The sequence below is a fragment of the Piliocolobus tephrosceles genome, chromosome 6 (assembly GCF_002776525.5).
Source record: "Piliocolobus tephrosceles isolate RC106 chromosome 6, ASM277652v3, whole genome shotgun sequence".
Classification (NCBI taxonomy): domain Eukaryota; kingdom Metazoa; phylum Chordata; class Mammalia; order Primates; family Cercopithecidae; genus Piliocolobus; species Piliocolobus tephrosceles.
This window is the reverse complement of record NC_045439.1, coordinates 76,970,613-76,987,638: the sequence shown is the minus strand read 5'-3', so window position 1 is coordinate 76,987,638 and position 17,026 is coordinate 76,970,613. Positions and strand designations below refer to the sequence as shown.

The 17,026-nt window shown below is 36.6% G+C and overlaps 1 protein-coding gene across 2 annotated transcripts in view; it reads right to left on the bottom strand.

Annotated features, from left to right (window-relative positions):
• The window catches only part of TRPM7 (transient receptor potential cation channel subfamily M member 7), a 128,143-nt gene that overhangs the window by 60,937 nt on the left and 50,180 nt on the right, over window positions 1–17,026 (bottom strand). For both annotated transcript variants that reach the window (XM_023227224.3, XM_023227225.1), the window contains exons 8-13: window positions 16,048–16,222; window positions 14,546–14,669; window positions 13,071–13,143; window positions 9,799–9,899; window positions 5,470–5,604; window positions 373–426 (exon numbers count right to left, since the gene is read on the bottom strand). In XM_023227224.3, coding sequence (XP_023082992.1) covers window positions 373–426; window positions 5,470–5,604; window positions 9,799–9,899; window positions 13,071–13,143; window positions 14,546–14,669; window positions 16,048–16,222 — 662 coding nt within the window. The remainder of the gene's footprint in view (window positions 1–372; window positions 427–5,469; window positions 5,605–9,798; window positions 9,900–13,070; window positions 13,144–14,545; window positions 14,670–16,047; window positions 16,223–17,026) is intronic.

Here is a 17,026-nt window from a genome sequence, read left to right as displayed (position 1 = left end):
TGGTACTACAGGTGTGCACCACCATGCCCAGGTAATTTTTTTAACTTTTTGTATAGATGGGATTTCAGCATGCTGCCCAGGCTGGTCTCAAGCAATCCGCCAGTCTCAACTTGCCGAAATGCTGGGATTACAGGTTTGAACCCCCCATGCCTGGCAGTGGTCTTAATTTCATAAATTCTCTTTTTTTCTTGTTTTCTGATACATTATGCTCTTTACTCCTCTCTTACCACAAATTCAGCCCACATTTTATCTTGTTCTGTAAACTAATTTTATTGGTATTTCCAAAATGTATTTAAATGCTTTAAAAAAAAAAGATGAAATATAAATGATTTTTTAAAATAACATTTTTCAAAAGCAAAAATAATCTTTTACCTGTTTGACGTCTCGAACAAGATGAAACAGCATTGGATTAGTTGGACCTTGTTTCTTTAGGGAGAAAAAGTTACAGCAAACTATTATTTTTCTTCTAAAATAATTTAAAGTTTACAGGATTTTTGAGAACCTCCTTATATAAATTACACTGTTTTGGAGTTATTTCCTTAAGTTCTATTCATAAAGTAGAACAACAAAGAATTGTCACGTTTACTGCCAAAAAACAAATAATCTTAGAGTATCACTAAAATGATACATTCTTTTTTGTTTCATAAAAGTCATGTCAACACTGCAACTTTACAACTGTACCTTAAATTTAAATTTACATTTATTTCATTGATAATGGCGCTGTACAATACCTTTCTTTTTGTTAAAATGTCTGTTCCTCTGTTCCGTCACTAATAAAGACGTACTGAGACTTTAAATATTTTGGGTAACAAGTCTTTAACACAAGCTTGTCCAACCTGTAGCCCACGGGCTGCATGCAGCCCAAGAAGGCTTTGAATGCGGCCCAACACAAATTTGTAAACTTTCCTAAAACAATGAGTTTTTTTTCCAATTTTTTTTTTTAAGCTCATCAGCTATTGTTAGTGTTAGTGTATTTTATGTATGGCCCAAGACAATTCTTCTTCCAATGTGGCTCAGGAAAGCCAAAAGACTGGACATCCCTGATTTAACATTTATATATGCCATAATTTTGCCATTATCTTACTTCTCTTAATATATAATGTTAGAGTGGACTAATCCAAGTTCTACCTTTCTAGTAATCTCATTTTGATGGCAGTCTGTATTTTGAAAAAATAGCCAAATATCTATCTCCTCGACCAAGAAGGAAGCAAATGGCCCAAAAAGACTTGAGGTAGTCATTTGACCAGTCTGAAATTTAATGCAATGAATTCCAGGTGACACAAATCAAGAGACTTCTAAATACTTTAAATCCTATTGTTTAAAAGAATTATCAAATGGGATTTAATGCCACCCGTGTATTGATATTTTATATGATAAGTTATTATAATAATCAACTCAATCTATTTTTCTATTTTGATCACATCTCCTTTGTAAAATGTTTTTTTAAAAATCTAACTGGGTGCACCTACCATTATTTCTTTTCTTTTTTTTTTTTTTTTGAGATGGAATCTCGCTCTGTCGCCTAGGCTGGACTGCAGGGGTGCAATCTCGGCTCACTGCAAGCTCCGCCCCCCAGGTTCACGCCATACTCCTGCCTCAGCCTCCCAAGTAGCTGGGACTACAGGTGCCCGCCGCTACCACGCCCTGCTAATTTTTTTGTATTTTCAGTAGAGACGGGGTTTCACTGTGTTAGCCAGGATGGTCTCCTGCCTCTGTCTCCCAAAGTGCTGGGATTACAGGCGTGAGCCACTGCACCCAGCCACCTACCATTATTTCTTTGGAGAAAAAGTTATTTTCTTTTATATTCCTGGCTTTCAAATTCTATATAATATCTAAGATGACTACAATTGACATTGCATATAAATTATACTTTACTTTACTTTGCTCTGTCTTCTTTTTACAATATTTATTTAGGGCCGGGCATGGTGGCTCAAGCCTGTAATCTCAGCACTTTGGGAGGCCGAGGCGGGCGGATCTCCTGAGGTTGGGAGTTCGAGACCAGCCTGACCAACATGGAGAAACCCCGTCTCTACTAAAAAACACAAAATTAGCCCGGGGTGGTGGCGCATGCCTGTAATCCCACCTACTCGGGAGGCTGAGGCAGAAGAATCGCTTGAACCTGGGAGGCGGAGGTTGCGGTGAGCCGAGATCACGCCACTGCACTCCAGCCTGGGCAACAAGAGCAAAACTTCATCCCCCAAAAAATAAAAAATAAATAAAAAATAAATTTATTTAGTCTATCCACTCAGGGGCTAAGTTCTCTCTGCCAAGTCTCCCCCACAGGTTAACTTTTTAAAATAAGAGTTTCTTCTAAGTTAATAAGAAGCATCTCATATTTTGGGAGTATTGGGGAATTTCATTGCATTTTTCTCCAACAGTATATAATCATATGCAAAGGCACTTAGAATTTTTTAAATTCTATTTTATCCTACTCTATTAAATGTTTATCCATTAAAAATAAACTGTTAGTAAATAATAAATGTACTTTAACACAGTAATTCTCAAAGTGACCTGCGGACACCTGAAGCCCCCATGATTCCTTTGGGAGTTCCATGAGATCAAGACTTTTTTCCTAATCATATTAATAAAATTTTATTTGTATTGTTTCATTCTTATTCTCTCCGTGTTTGGTGAAGTTTTCCAGAAGCTTTCTGATGTGTGATATTGTGAGATTAAATTCAGAAGCAAATATGAGAATCCAGCTGCTTTTATAAGGCTAGACTTTAAAGACATTTGCAAAAATGTTTTCCTCTCCTCAGCAATTTTTTTTTTTTTTGAGACAGAGTCTCGCTCTGTCGCCCGGGCTGGAGTGCAGTGGCCGGATCTCAGCTCACTGCAAGCTCCGCCTCCCGGGTTCACGCCATTCTCCTGCCTCAGCCTCCCGAGTAGCTGGGACTACAGGCGCCCGCCACGTCGCCCGGCTAGTTTTTTGTATTTTTTAGTAGAGATGGGGTTTCACCGGTTAGCCAGGATGGTCTCGATCTCCTGACCTCGTGATCCGCCCGTCTCGGCCTCCCAAAGTGCTGGGATTACAGGCTTGAGCCACCGCGCCCGGCCTCTGTTTTCTTTAAAAATAAAAACATAGCAGGCTAGGCGTGGTGGCTCATGCCTGTAATCCCAGCACTTTGGCAGGTCGAGGTGGGTGGATCACCTTAAGTCAGGAGTTCAAGACCAGCCTGGCCAACATGATGAAACCTCATCACTACTAAAAATACAAAAATTAGCTGGGTGTGGTGGTGGGCATCTATAATCCTACCTACTCGGGAGGCTGAGCCAGGAGAATCGCTTGAATCTGGGACGCGGAGGTTGCAGTGAGCCGAGATTGTGCCACTGCACTCCAGCCTGGATGACAAGAGCAAAACTCCGTCTTAAAAAAATAAATAAAAATAAAAACATCAGGCAGAAGGGTGCTAATTTAAGAAAAAAGAAATATAAATAAATATTTATGTTAACGGGATAAGTTTAGAAATTTTAAGTAAACATAATTGCTACTTTAATAAAAACAAATATTTTTTAAAACTCGCATTTTTACATTCTAAAATACCAACACACATAAACAAAACCTCTTTAGAAAAGCTCTCTGAAGTTCTCGATAATTTTAATGTAAAGGAACCCTGAAATTAAAAAGTTTGAGAACCACTACTTTATCATGTTGCAAGCCCTTAAATGTTTTAAAACTTCATCAATAATTGATGCTAAAAGTAACTACAGTATTTTCTTAAGACCTTTGAGTTATATAATTTAAAAATTACTTGCCTTGCTAAAGGGATCAATGCTTATTTTTATTATTTTACATTGCTTTATATTTCAGGGACAAACCTTACTACAGCACAATGAACAATCCTTTTAATTTTTACATCTATCCACTAGGGACAGTAAAATGCCAACAAAGGTCAATGCAAATGTGCTATGCACTATTAAAAGAAAATAATGGAGGCTGGGCCCAGTTGCTCATGCCTGTAATCCCAGAACTTTGGGAGGCTGAGGCAGGCGGATCACCTGAAGTTGGGAGTTCAAGACCAGCCTGGTCAACATGGTAAAACCCTATTTCCACTAAAAATACAAAAATCAGCTGGGCATGGTGGCGCACACCTGTAATCTCAGCTATTCAGGAGGCTGAGGCAGGAAAATTGCTTGAACTCGGGAGGCAGAGGTTGCAGTGAGCCCAGATCATGCCACTGCACTCCAGCCTGGGCGACAGAGTGAGATTCTGTCTCAAAAAAAGAAAAAAATGGGAGAAAATAAGATATAATACCTACTTTAAGGAAATTTACAATCCAAAGGGAAAGACATAATAATTGTACTTAACTATGCCACCAACCTTCATGGAACCAGTGGCATGGCATTTGAGCTAAGTTCTAAGCAATGAACAACATTTCAATAAACAGGTTATTAGCTGGAAGCAAAACAGACCAGCACTGTGAAAATAGCAAATGCTTTTTTAAAAATAGTTTGTATTTTTGGCTGGGTGCCGTGGCTCACACCTGTAATCCCAGTGCTTTGGGAGGCTGAGGCGGGCAGATTATGAGGTCAAGAGACCAAGACCATCCTGGCCAACATGGTGAAACCTCGACTGTACTAAAAATACAAAAATTAGCTGGGTGCGGTGGCACATGCCTGTAGTCCCAGCTACTTGGGAGGCTGAGGCAGGAGAATCACTTGAACCAGGGAGGTGGAGTTTGCAGAGAGCCAAGATGGCACCACTGCACTCCAGCCTGGCGACAGAGTGAGACTCCATCTAACTAAAAAAAAAAAGTTTTTATTTTTAGTAAATAGTAGGTAGACATTCGCCATCTTATTGCTGCCGTTCCCCCCTCCCCCAGGATTTGGGGGGCAATAAAAAGGCCAAGTGAGAAAAGTAGCAGGGGCAATATATGAAGATCTTTGAAAATCAAGTTAAGGATTTGGGTAGTAAACTCACATTCAACAGAAAACCACTAAGAAGGGTAGTATATCTTCAATGCTAATGATAATAAAAATTTGGAATAAAATGAGAAAGTCTTTGTGACAAGAATAATAAGTTTTCAGGAGTCCTTTACAAAAAAATGAAAACAGTATGTAAGCTAAAAGGGGTATACCATGAGGTCAAACAATGAATGTAAAAAAAGAGCAAAAAGCAATGCATAATTCCTCCATTAGACAACAGAGTCAAAAGAAACATAATCACCCTATAATTAAGAAGTTGATCCTATAGTTTTAAAAAGGGGTGAGGGGAGGGAAAGGGAGACATAAGAAAGAGAGGTAGGCTTAATAGCCGTATGTGAGTATGGTGACAGGGAATGGGTTCTAAAACCAAGGAAAGGGTTTCAGACTGTAATACAACCAATCCATACTAAGACTGGCTATAATTTTTTCATATAACCAAGGAAGACATTAAGGGTTTTATCAATAGGAACGGCTATATTCAGGTAAAGTAACATTTCCCAAAAGATAAAATGTAGTCAATAAAGAATTTTAATGTAGACTTACAGTGTTGTAAAGTTCTTCCAGTCTTGGAATGGTAAGGAATTTATGCATGCTTACTCCATTTTCAATAAGAAGTTTTACAAATGCAACTCTATCCATTACAAGAGCATCAAGCATAGCTTGTTCCAAGGATCCAACCTAGGAGTATCAAATTTAATAAGTATATATTTCACATATTCTAATTATACAAACACTTTTAAATGTTAAGTCCTTAGGATTTATATTTAATTTGTTCCCAACAGTTTTAGAACAAAATTAGAAAGATGCAACACAGTAAAAAGCTAGTAAGACTTAAGGTGTTTAGGGAATAGATTAAAAGACCTCTCTAGAACAACATTTCTTAAAGAATATTCCACAAACACTACTTCTGTAGGAGAATAAATGTTACGTGGGGGGAAAAACAGAATCCATCATCAATTAAATCTTGGGAAAGAATACCTTAAAGCAATGCTCTCGGTGTTTAGGGAAGGTTTTGTGGTAAGGATTATTTCAATAATTGAGTGCTGTTACTAACATTTAATAGGTAGGGTCAAGGGACATCAGAAATCAAGCAATATGCTGGAGAATTCTACTCAAAAAGAAACTATCCCACATCCCACAAAACTTTTTATTATCCTGTTACATGTTCATGAGTGAAAAACCAGTAATTCCGCCTTACAAATGAACACAAAGTGTATCATTATGGTTTTTGTTCTACAATGAATTTTCCAAAAATACAACCACCAGGTAAGTCAGGCAAAATTGTACTTAGTTTTCTTCAGAACTTTAAAAGAAATCATTCATCATTAGGGAAAAGAAATCACTTGACAGCAGTACAACTTATGTCATTTGTGCTTAATATAACACATCTGTATCATTCAGCATTTGTAGCTGTCCTTTATATATTAAAGCCTATTTTATAGACTTCAACAGACTTCCAAATCAAATATTGGTAAATTAGTAGAGACACAAAATGTAGGTATTTCACTGAGTTTTATTAATAAAGGTTGTTTTAATATAGTCTGTATATTTTTTAATATTTTGCATATTTCTGTGTATTTTAAAAAATTAATTAATTAATTAATTTATTTATTTATTTATTTATTTTTTGAGGCGGAGTCTTGCTCTGTCACCCGGACTGGAGTGCAGTGGCCGGATCTCAGCTCACTGCAAGCTCCGCCTCCCGGGTTCACGCCATTCTCCTGCCTCAGCCTCCCGAGTAGCTGAGACTACAGGCGCCCGCCACCTCGCCCAGCTAGTTTTTGTATTTTTAGTAGAGACGGGGTTTCACCGTGTTAGCCAGGATGGTCTCGATCTCCTGACCTCGTGATCCGCCCGTCTCGGCCTCCCAAAGTGCTGGGATTACAGGCTTGAGCCACCGCGCCCGGCCATTTTTAAAAATTTAGTGCCACATTACTAAAAACATCTTTGTGGCAAAAATCAATACAAAACCACTGGTTTTATTACCCATTATTTTCCAATCTTATTCTATCTTCAGAGGTTTAACACACAACTACACAACTTCTCTAGAGGAACTTGTATTACCATTTCTTTCTCCAATCTATCTTCAATTTACATCACCTAGCAAGGATACAGTCTTCATGATATTTTAAAGTATATACTCTCTATTTTTTGAGACAGGGTCTCATTCTGTCACCCAGTGGCACAATCATAGCTCACTGCAGCCTCAAACTCGGGGGTTCAAGGGATGTTCCCACCTCAGCCTCCCACGTAGCTAAGAACTACAGGTGTGTGCCCCTGTACCTGCCTTTTTTCTTTTTCTTCTATTTTTTTTTTTAAATAGGGACAGGTCTCAGACTCCTGGCCTCAAGTGATCTTCCTACCTCAGCATCCCACAGTACTGGAATTAAGAGGCATAAGCCACCACACCTAGGCCTATTTTAAGTATATACTGATGAAATGTATGCCTTTTACATGATGTCATTTAAAGATGCAAGGTATGTTTTCTGTGACATTTTTCAATACTCAATTCTGTCACAAGGAAAATATTTTCACATGCTTAAAAATAAGGCTTGATTTCCAAGAAAATAATACTTCTTAGTTTTCTCTACATTAATAGGCTGTAGTTTATCATGGCATGTTACTATTATTTTACTTAAGATTATTTCCTTCTCTTATCACATACAAATAATCCTGACGTTATTACTTATTCTAACAGTAATATTCTAACATTATTCTAGTGCCCACTTGGTCTTTCTTTGTCCTACACTTGCAAAGGATGTTTATCTGTTCCCCAGGATATTTAAGTTACCAACAACATACTTGTATTAGTATGTATAACTGCAGCATTTACACTGATTCTTATTATAACTGCAGGCATCTGACTTATTATGTGTTTTATATTGCCAATCTTGAACATCTGTATACTGAAACATTTGTTTTTTATTATAAATCATTTTTTCTGTCTTATTACTGTTAGGGCATTATACATATATTCTTAATTCATGTAATTATGAAATTTCACTTTAGTAGAATAAAACGAGATATAACAAAATTATTGTTTTTAAAACAAGAACATTCTATCTGTGTTTATAATCACTGCCCTAGAACAAAAACTTAATTTTCATATCTGAGGGGAAAAAAGAGACCATTTAAAAAAAAAAAGTGTCTGCTTTGTAAGGAGCATTTCCTCAATCACTCAATGCATACTGAACTCCTGGCAAGTAAGAAGAAAAAAGAAAAATAACTGTTCTGCAAATTCTAAGTTTAGCAAGAAGCACAAAATCAAATAGGTAACATTATGCAGAAAAAATCCATCAGACAAACCACATATACACAGAAGATAAATGCTTCATCCAAGCCTTTACATCTGAGGAGAACAAAATCCAGTGAAATTATTCAAGGGAAAAATAAGGTTGGTTATAGCCATCACCACAAATGATTAACATTAATTTTTTTCCTCTGTAGTCCTGCAAGAGGAGAAGTGACTAAATAAACTGTTTTTTTATTGCTATATAGGAAATACACTTCCATGGTTAAAAAAAAAAAAAATCAAACACTACAAAATGGTATAAAATAAAACTTTCTCTCCTCCAGCCCTCATCTCTCCAAGAGGAATCCCATGTTAACAGTTTTAGAAAGGTACTATTACAACACAGTACATGTAGATATGCATGAATGTTTATACATTCATAAGGAGAATTTGCCACAATTAAGATCATACTGTGCATATTTTTCTGCAATTTGCTGTTTATATTTACTATGTGGACAAAAAGGATCTAGTTCGTCCTCTGTAAAGGCTGGTAATACTTCAAGGTACAGATGAACATTTAATCTGCCCAGCCTCCTATTGATTCAGGCATGTAACAAAATTTTAAGTGATTACTACATACCAAGCTGTCAATACAGTAGTCAACAAAACTGAAAAATATTCTTGCCCTCAGAAAGTTTACTTTCTAGGAGAAAGACAAACAAACAATAAATAATAGCTACATTATATGGTTTGTCAGATGGCGACAAAAGTTAGAAAAAAATAGCAGGGAAGAATGCTGGTTTAGGAGGATGCTATTAAAATAGGGTGGACAGAGGAAGTCCAAAGAGGAGACATTTGGTTAGAGGCCAGAAAGATAGGAGGAATTAAGCCCACGTGGGTATCTAGGGAAGAATGTTAAGATAGAGAGACAGGCAAGTACAAAGCCTAGAGATAGGAGCATGCTTGATATGTTCAAAGAAGAGCAAGAACGCCAACAAGGTTAGATAAAAAAGAGCAAAGGGGATAGTAGTAGCTTGTAAGGCTCTAGATTATGCTCTAAGTAAATGGAATGTGATTCATCTCCTGTTCGTAAAAGGACAGCAAGTATGAGAGTAGTGAAACCAAAAAGTATGCTACTGAAATAACACAAAAGAAGGATGATGATAGACTAGACCAGGATGATAAAATTAGGTATTTTGAAAGTAGATCTGACAAGATTTACAGATGGAATTGGATTGGAATACATGAGAAAGAGAAAAGTAAAACACTAAAGATTCTCACCTTAGAAACTAGAAGAAGTTGTTCCCATTTAGTAGGATGAGGAAGATTAAAAAAAGAATAGGTCTAAACATCACAAGGAATGCTAGAATGGATTCTCTTGTATACAGAGCATGAGTTCCAAAGCTTCTTTCAGTTCTAAGATTCTTAGAGATCTATATACTCTATAAAAAAATAAGGTTTTATCTAGAGGCATATATTAAATCCTAAACTGGATCGGAATGGTGTAGAAAGACTTAGCTAAACTATTTTTGAACTATTGGCAGAAAAGTAAAATGTCAAGTCAGTTCACAGTTCCCGCAAATACTTTTTTATTACTTAGTGTAATTTAATTGTATTGTGTATGTAGATTATTTACATACCAGCCACTGCTGTCCATAAACAAATACATGATTTTTGGCAATGTCAACTCTATCCCATGCCAATGTAAGGATAAGCTGGTCAAATGCAGATGCATTAGTACCTAATCGAATAAAGAAAATAGTTGACAAGTTCAATTAATTTATCTCCATTAAAAGGTGAACACTTTTTTTTTTTTTTTAAGAGATGGGGTCTTGGTCTGTTGCTCAGGATAAAGGGCAAAGGTGATCATGGCTCACTGCAGCCTCGAATTCCTGGGTTCAAGTGTACCTCCCGCCTTAGCTCCTGAGTAGCTGAGACTACAGATGAGCACCACCACATCCAGCTAATTTTTTAACTTTTTGTAGAGACAGAGTCTCACTTGTTGACCAGGCGGGTCTCAAACTCCCGACCTCAAGTGATCCTGCCACTTGGGCCTCCCAATGTGCTGGGATTATAAGTGTGAGCCACAGTGCCCAGCACAAACATTTATGACATCTCCCCACCATTCTTCAGTTAACTTACACAGTTGGTGTCAGCCACCATTCAGAAGCAGCCTGCCTCAGAGAGATAAGATAAGCCCCAGGGTTAAGAATTTTACCTTTCCAACTACAAACAACATATTCCCATTCATTGCGAACATTTAGAAATGCAGAAAAACGAGAAGAAAACGAAGATGAACTGTTTCTATCACAGAGAGAGCACTATCAGGATTCTGAAAGCAGCCTGTCAGGTACTTTTCTGTGCATATACAAGCCCATACATAAACTTTCCATTTTTTATTCAAAAATGGGTTCGAACTACAAAAGTGTTCAGTTCAGTAGCTTGCTTTATGTACCTGGATATCGTACCTTGGTTCTTCTTAAAATTATGTATAAATCTACCTTATATATACTTAGGTGAGCCACAATTTATTTAACAAATACTTCAAATGGTAGATATTCAAGTTATTTTGAATTTTTTGCTGAGTATGTTTTTTGTGCACATGCTTGATTATTCAAATAGGATGATATTCTAGAAGTCAAATTACTAGGTACAAGGATATATACTTTAAGGTTTTTGATATACTCCAAAATACTTCAGATCGCTTCTACCATCTACCAGGGGAGGGGTACAACCATAACCATTTCTCCATGTGCCATGGAGAGGGGAGTTTCCTTCTTTTCTTTTTTGAGACCAAGTCTCTCCCTGTTGTCCAGGCTGGGGTGCAGTGGCGTGGGCTTGGTTCACTGCAACCTCTGCCTCCTGGGCTCAACTGACCCTCCCACCTCAGCCTCTCAAGTAGCTGGGACCACTGGTGCATGGCACCACACCAGGCTAATTTTTGTATTTTTTGTAGAGACAGGGTTTTGCCAAGTTGCCCAGACTGATCTCAAACTCCTGGGCTCAAGCGATCTGCTTGTCTCAGCCTCCCCAAAATGTATTACTGTAACATTGGCCATCCTTCCGTATTTTCTCTAAGTATTTGGATTCTTCTACTAATTATCTATTACATAAGTTCTGACCCATTTTTCCACGAGGTAGTCATCTTTTTCTTAATTTTTAACAGCTCTTTTTGATCCCTCCACTTCAACATTTCTACTCCTTAGTTTCCTCATCTATAAAATGAGTAAAACCACAGGAAATCTGACTCGTAGGAATAAAATGAAATAATGTAAACCACTTAAATACAGTGGTTAATACACAGAAAGGTACGTGGTAAATAATGAATATGGTACTTTCTTTTTAACCTTTTTATTTATTTATTTATTTTTCTGAGACACAGTTTACTCTGTCACCCAGGCTGTAGTGCAGTGGTGTGATCCTGGCTCACTGCAACCTCTTGCCTCCCAGTTCAAGCAATTCTTGTGCCTCAGCCTCCAGAGTAGCTGGGACTAAAGGCTCCCACTACCACCCCCGGCTAATTTTTGTATTATTAGTAGAGACGAGGTTTCGCCATGTTGGCCAGGATGATCTTGAACTCCTGACCTCAAGTCATCCACCTGCCTCAGTCTCCCAAATTGCTGGGATTACAGGGTGAGTCAGCCGATGCAGCCTTATTTTTATGCAATCCCATTTATTATCTTTTTTTCCTTTTTGTTTTCTAGGTTTCCTATCACTTGTGATCTCTAGATACCATGATCCCAGATGATATAAATATATTTTATCACAGTATTTTAAAAATGCTTAATATATTGGCAATTTATTATGGTCTAATATGCAAGAAAATTCTTGTAAATAAAAGGACAGTATCCTCTTAATGTGATGGGTTCCTGCAAATCACTCCACACTAACTTTCAGGTAGACAGATGGGATACTGTCATAGTTCCTAATTTCTGAGAAGATATTTCACTATAATGTTGTTGTATCTGCTGGATGTCTTTGGGGAGACAATGAGAGGATCAGTGTGTGTGTGTGCTTCAATCCCTTAGTCCTAGAAGATACCACTAGTTTTCAAACTTTCCCTTCATAATGAAGACAGCATGTTTTAAAATCCTATCTTTAAATTCTATCAACTAATGCTTTATAACCTTTAAACACTTATTTTTCAGTTGATTAAGAAAGTGACACATTTTTATTTATTTTTAGAGACAGGATCTTGCTCTCACCCAGGCTGGAGTGCAGTGGTGTGATAATGGCTCACTGTAACCTCAAACCCTAGGCTCAAGCAATCCTTCCGCTTCAGCCTCCTGAACAGCTGGGACTACAGAGTGCACACCACCATGCCCAGCTAATTTTTGTTTGTTGTGAAATAGGGTCTTGCTCTGTTGCCCAGACTGGAGTACAGCGGCATGATCACAGCTCACTGCAGCCTCGACCTTCCAGGCTCAAGTGATTCCACCTCAACCTCCCAAGTAGCTGGGACTACTGGCACATGCCACCATGCCCAGGTAATTTTTAAATTTTTTGTAGAGATGGGTCTATCTTGTCTAGGCTGGTCTTGAACTCCTGGCCTCAAGTGATCCTCCTGCTTTGGCTCTCAAAGTGTTGGGATCACAGGTGTGAGCCACAGTGCCTGGCTCAGGATGTTAGACATTCTTAATAGGACTATTAAATAGGTTTGGTGGCATAAACCTTGCTAAAAACTTTTATTTTTTAAATTCTACAAGATTAAATCAAAAGTTACCTTACTGCCAAGGAAACCAACATTGTATTTTTCACAAAGAAAAATGATTGAAAATTCACTTTGCAAGTATTTAGCCATGTTAAAAGTTTCTATATTTTACATACATACACATATATACATACACACACACACATCCATACATAAAATAAATAAAAGGTTTTACAAATAAAAAAGTTCTTAGAGGCTTACCTTTTAGCAGTGCAGTAAGTATTGCTACATCTATATCTTGATGTTCATCTGACCCAATATGGAAAACAGTGATCTATTTAAAGATAAATTCATAACATTATGCCTTTATATTTTTAAAACAAAGGCATCAGAAGACCCAGTAACATCAAACTCTATGGGGGGGCAAAATACATATATATGCATCTAGGAATCTATGTATTATGTATACATAAACATACATACACATAATATATTTATGTATACAGTTAGTAACTTTATTTCAACCAAAAAAACCAAAAAATTTAAAAAACTTTATCATTTACCAAATAAAATGGCAAAAATACTAAAAATATTTGCTTTCATATGATATTCTGACCTATCTTATGGCCCTTACTAAAGTAAGAAATTTAGGGGCTGAGGCTATAGATTCTTTATCAGGGTAAATAAATCCTACAGTTCCTTCCACAGAATGAACATTTACATGTTCACATAATGTATGTATTCTTGAAAGATAAATGTTTTGGTCAGTCTTTTTACTGTAAATGTCCTTAAATTACTTGAAACATAGCAGCATTTCAGAAATTGTAATTTAATAACATTTTTCATAAAGTGAAAGATGGCCAGGCCTATGGCTCATGCTTGTAATCCCAGCAATTTGGGAGGCCAAAGCGGGTGGATCACCTGAGGTTAGGAGTTTGAGACCAACCTGGCCAACACAGTGAAACACTGTCTCTAGGGAAAATACAAAAATTAGCCAGGCATGATGGTGTATGCCTGTAGTCCCAGTTACTTGGGAGGCTGAGGCGGGAGAGAATCGCTTGCACCCAGGAGACGGAGGTTGCAGTGAGCTGAGATTGCACCACAGCACTCCAGCTTGAGCAATGGAGCAAGACTCTGTCTCAAAAAACCAAAAAACAAAAAACAAACAAACAAACAAAAAAAAAAACAAAGAAAAGAAAGTGAAACATTATTATAACCACAATACAAAATTTTTGGCCAACTTTATTTCATAGTTTACAAAAACTTGCAATGAAAAATACAGCAAATCAAATCATGTTATATATCTATTTATAGGCTTGCTAAAAAATTTTATCTCTGAAAACTTAAGCCCATGTTTACATGACTGAAACAAAGCAGCACTGATCTTTAATAGGCTTAAGCACATTAAAAATTTTTTTCAAAATATTTTATTACAGAAACCATAAACAACTCTTTATAGTTCTTCCTTGGTACCGAACATTATCTGTTGAGACCTAGTTACTTTTCCTAAAACTTTTCCTAAAACAGAAGCACAAATACACAGTTTCAATACCGTTTAAAAATCTACAGGCCTCCTTCTATGATACCTCTCAACTTGAACAGACCAATAAATGATGTATTTTTACAGTTAATAAAGATTTCAAAGTTTAAAATCCAAATAAAAACAAACGTATTTCACAAATTTAGAATGTATTTTGAATGAAAGAAAAAAGGCCTATCAGCTGAAGTCCACTCACAAGCTCCTTTCTTTTCATGCACTCCATCAGTGTTTGAAATAAATGAACTGCTTCATTCTGGCCAAAGTTAAATGTTTTTTTGATAGTGGAAATAATATCAGGCTCTGCTGCATCAGGAAGATTCCTGGAATAAAAGGAAACATAATTCCCTGATTTCATCTTCCATTATTTGTAAGACCAATATGAAGTACAGGTAGATTCATGTAAGACCTTTGAAAACAATGTATTAACATTACATACTTCACCTTGGGTGGGATTATTTTCTCCTTCATGAGACTCCCAACACAAATCTTAGAAGGAAAATAAATGAAATGGAGTGATTTTTCTCTTTGAATTACTTTGTGAATTTTATCAAAAAGTATATGTGGCAATATCAGTACTCACATAAGATACTGTATAAAAATAATTTGAAGATATTATGATGTATAAACTAGTATTCCACCACGATGTTCTTAAACATAGGCACTCACATTTTTCTTTTTTGAATACTTAATACATTCTCATGGCTCAAAAATATAGCAGAAAATATAAATGCTAAAATATTAAAATTAATAGTGAAAGTCTCCTTCCCACTGTCTTTCATCTGCCCAGTTCTATCACAACTATTTTCAGGAATCATTTACTTATATAACTTTCCAAGATATCTTTCTGCATATACAAATAATTATCCCCTCTCCTTTTATTCTATATAAAAAGTGGCACAATATATATGCTGCTCTGCACCTTCCTTTTTGCATATACATATTTTGGTAATCTCCTCAAAACCATCCTTACTCAGCTATAAGCCATTTCTTTGTATAGATACACCATAACTAATCTAGTCTTCTCATGTTCTATTTTGTTTCAATCTTTTACAAAGAACCCCATAATGAGTAGCTTTATACATACATTATTTCACAGATGTACACCTGTAGGAACAATTCCCAGAAATGAAACTACTAGGTTAAAAGATAAGTGCCTCTAGGTTTGATAGATCTTACAAAATTGTGTTCCATGAAGATGGTTTTAATTTCTTCCAATAACATATGAGTCAGGCTATTTCCTCAACGCTTAACAAAGTACTGTATTAAACTTAAAATTTTCATGTTCATAAAACACAGGAAGGAATCCAACACTGTATTCTAAATACCACAAGCCACTTTAATAAATTAATTAAAATGGGCCAGGCACGGTGGCTCACACCTGTAATCCCAGCACTTTGGGAGGCTGAGGTGGGTGGATCCCTTGAGGTCAGGAATTCAAGACTAGCCTGGCCAAGACAGTGAAACCCCATCTCTACTAAAAAAAATACAAAAATTAGCCAGACATGGTGGTTCATGCATGTAATCCCAGCTACTTGGGAGGCTGTGGCAGGAGAAGCACTTAAACCTGGGAGGCGGAGGTTGTAGTATACCAAGACTGCACCATTGCACTCCATCCAGGCTGGGAGATAGAGCAAGACTTCGTATCATAAATAAATAAATAAATAAATAAAATAAATTAAAATGTTGTCATACACTTACCCTCCTTCTTCTGTTTGTTTATGAATATATGCTAGTAGATCTGCAGCTCTGCCTGTTCCTTCACATACAACTACTGGAACAGGGGGGCTTTCCTGAAGATATTCAAGAACTGTGAGGATAACATTTGGCCCACCCTCAAATATAAGTGCCACCACAGGGACACCTTGGCCAATCCCTAAAAAGAGCAAAGTTAAATTAAAAAATTATTTAATCACAAGCAAGTTTCTTTCCAAGAAAAAAAAATAGGCAAAATACAGTACTCTAATTTCAGATTTTACTGAAAAAAAAAATTAAAAAGTAAAAACATAATTTCTAAGACTATGTTGACTTGACTTTAAGCACACCACTTGATATCAGTTCACATAAGTACATTAAATAATGAATACTTTGTCACTATCTTAAAAGTTGTTCTCTAAATGACAAAAATAGAAAATCCAATATATAATAGACATCAAATAATGTATATATTCACTACTTAAAAGTAAAAATTTTTTTTCCATATTTTATTGAGCTCTTGATGAGAAATGTAAAACACTAATTTTTTAGTTTGCTTTTTAATATATTAGTTGAACTTCTAACTTGGATTTTTATTCGTTTTTAAAACAAATTTCTGATTCCAAATGAGACATTAAAATAGAAATTAATGACAGTCTTGGCCAGGTGCGGTGGCTCATGCCTGTAATCCCAGAACTTCAGGAGGCCAAAGCAGGCAGATCACAAGGTCAGGAGATGATCCAGACCATCCTGCTAACACAGTGAAACCCTGTCTCTACTAAAAATACAAAAAATTAGGCGTGGTGGCACGTGCCTGTAGTCCCAGCTACTCGGGAGGCTGAGGCAGGAGAATCACCTGAACCCAGGAGGCAGAGGCTGCAGTGAGCCAAGATCATGCCACTGCACTCCAGTCCGGTGACAGAGTGAGACTCCATCACATAAATAAATAAATAAATAAATAAATAAATAAATAAATAAATAAATA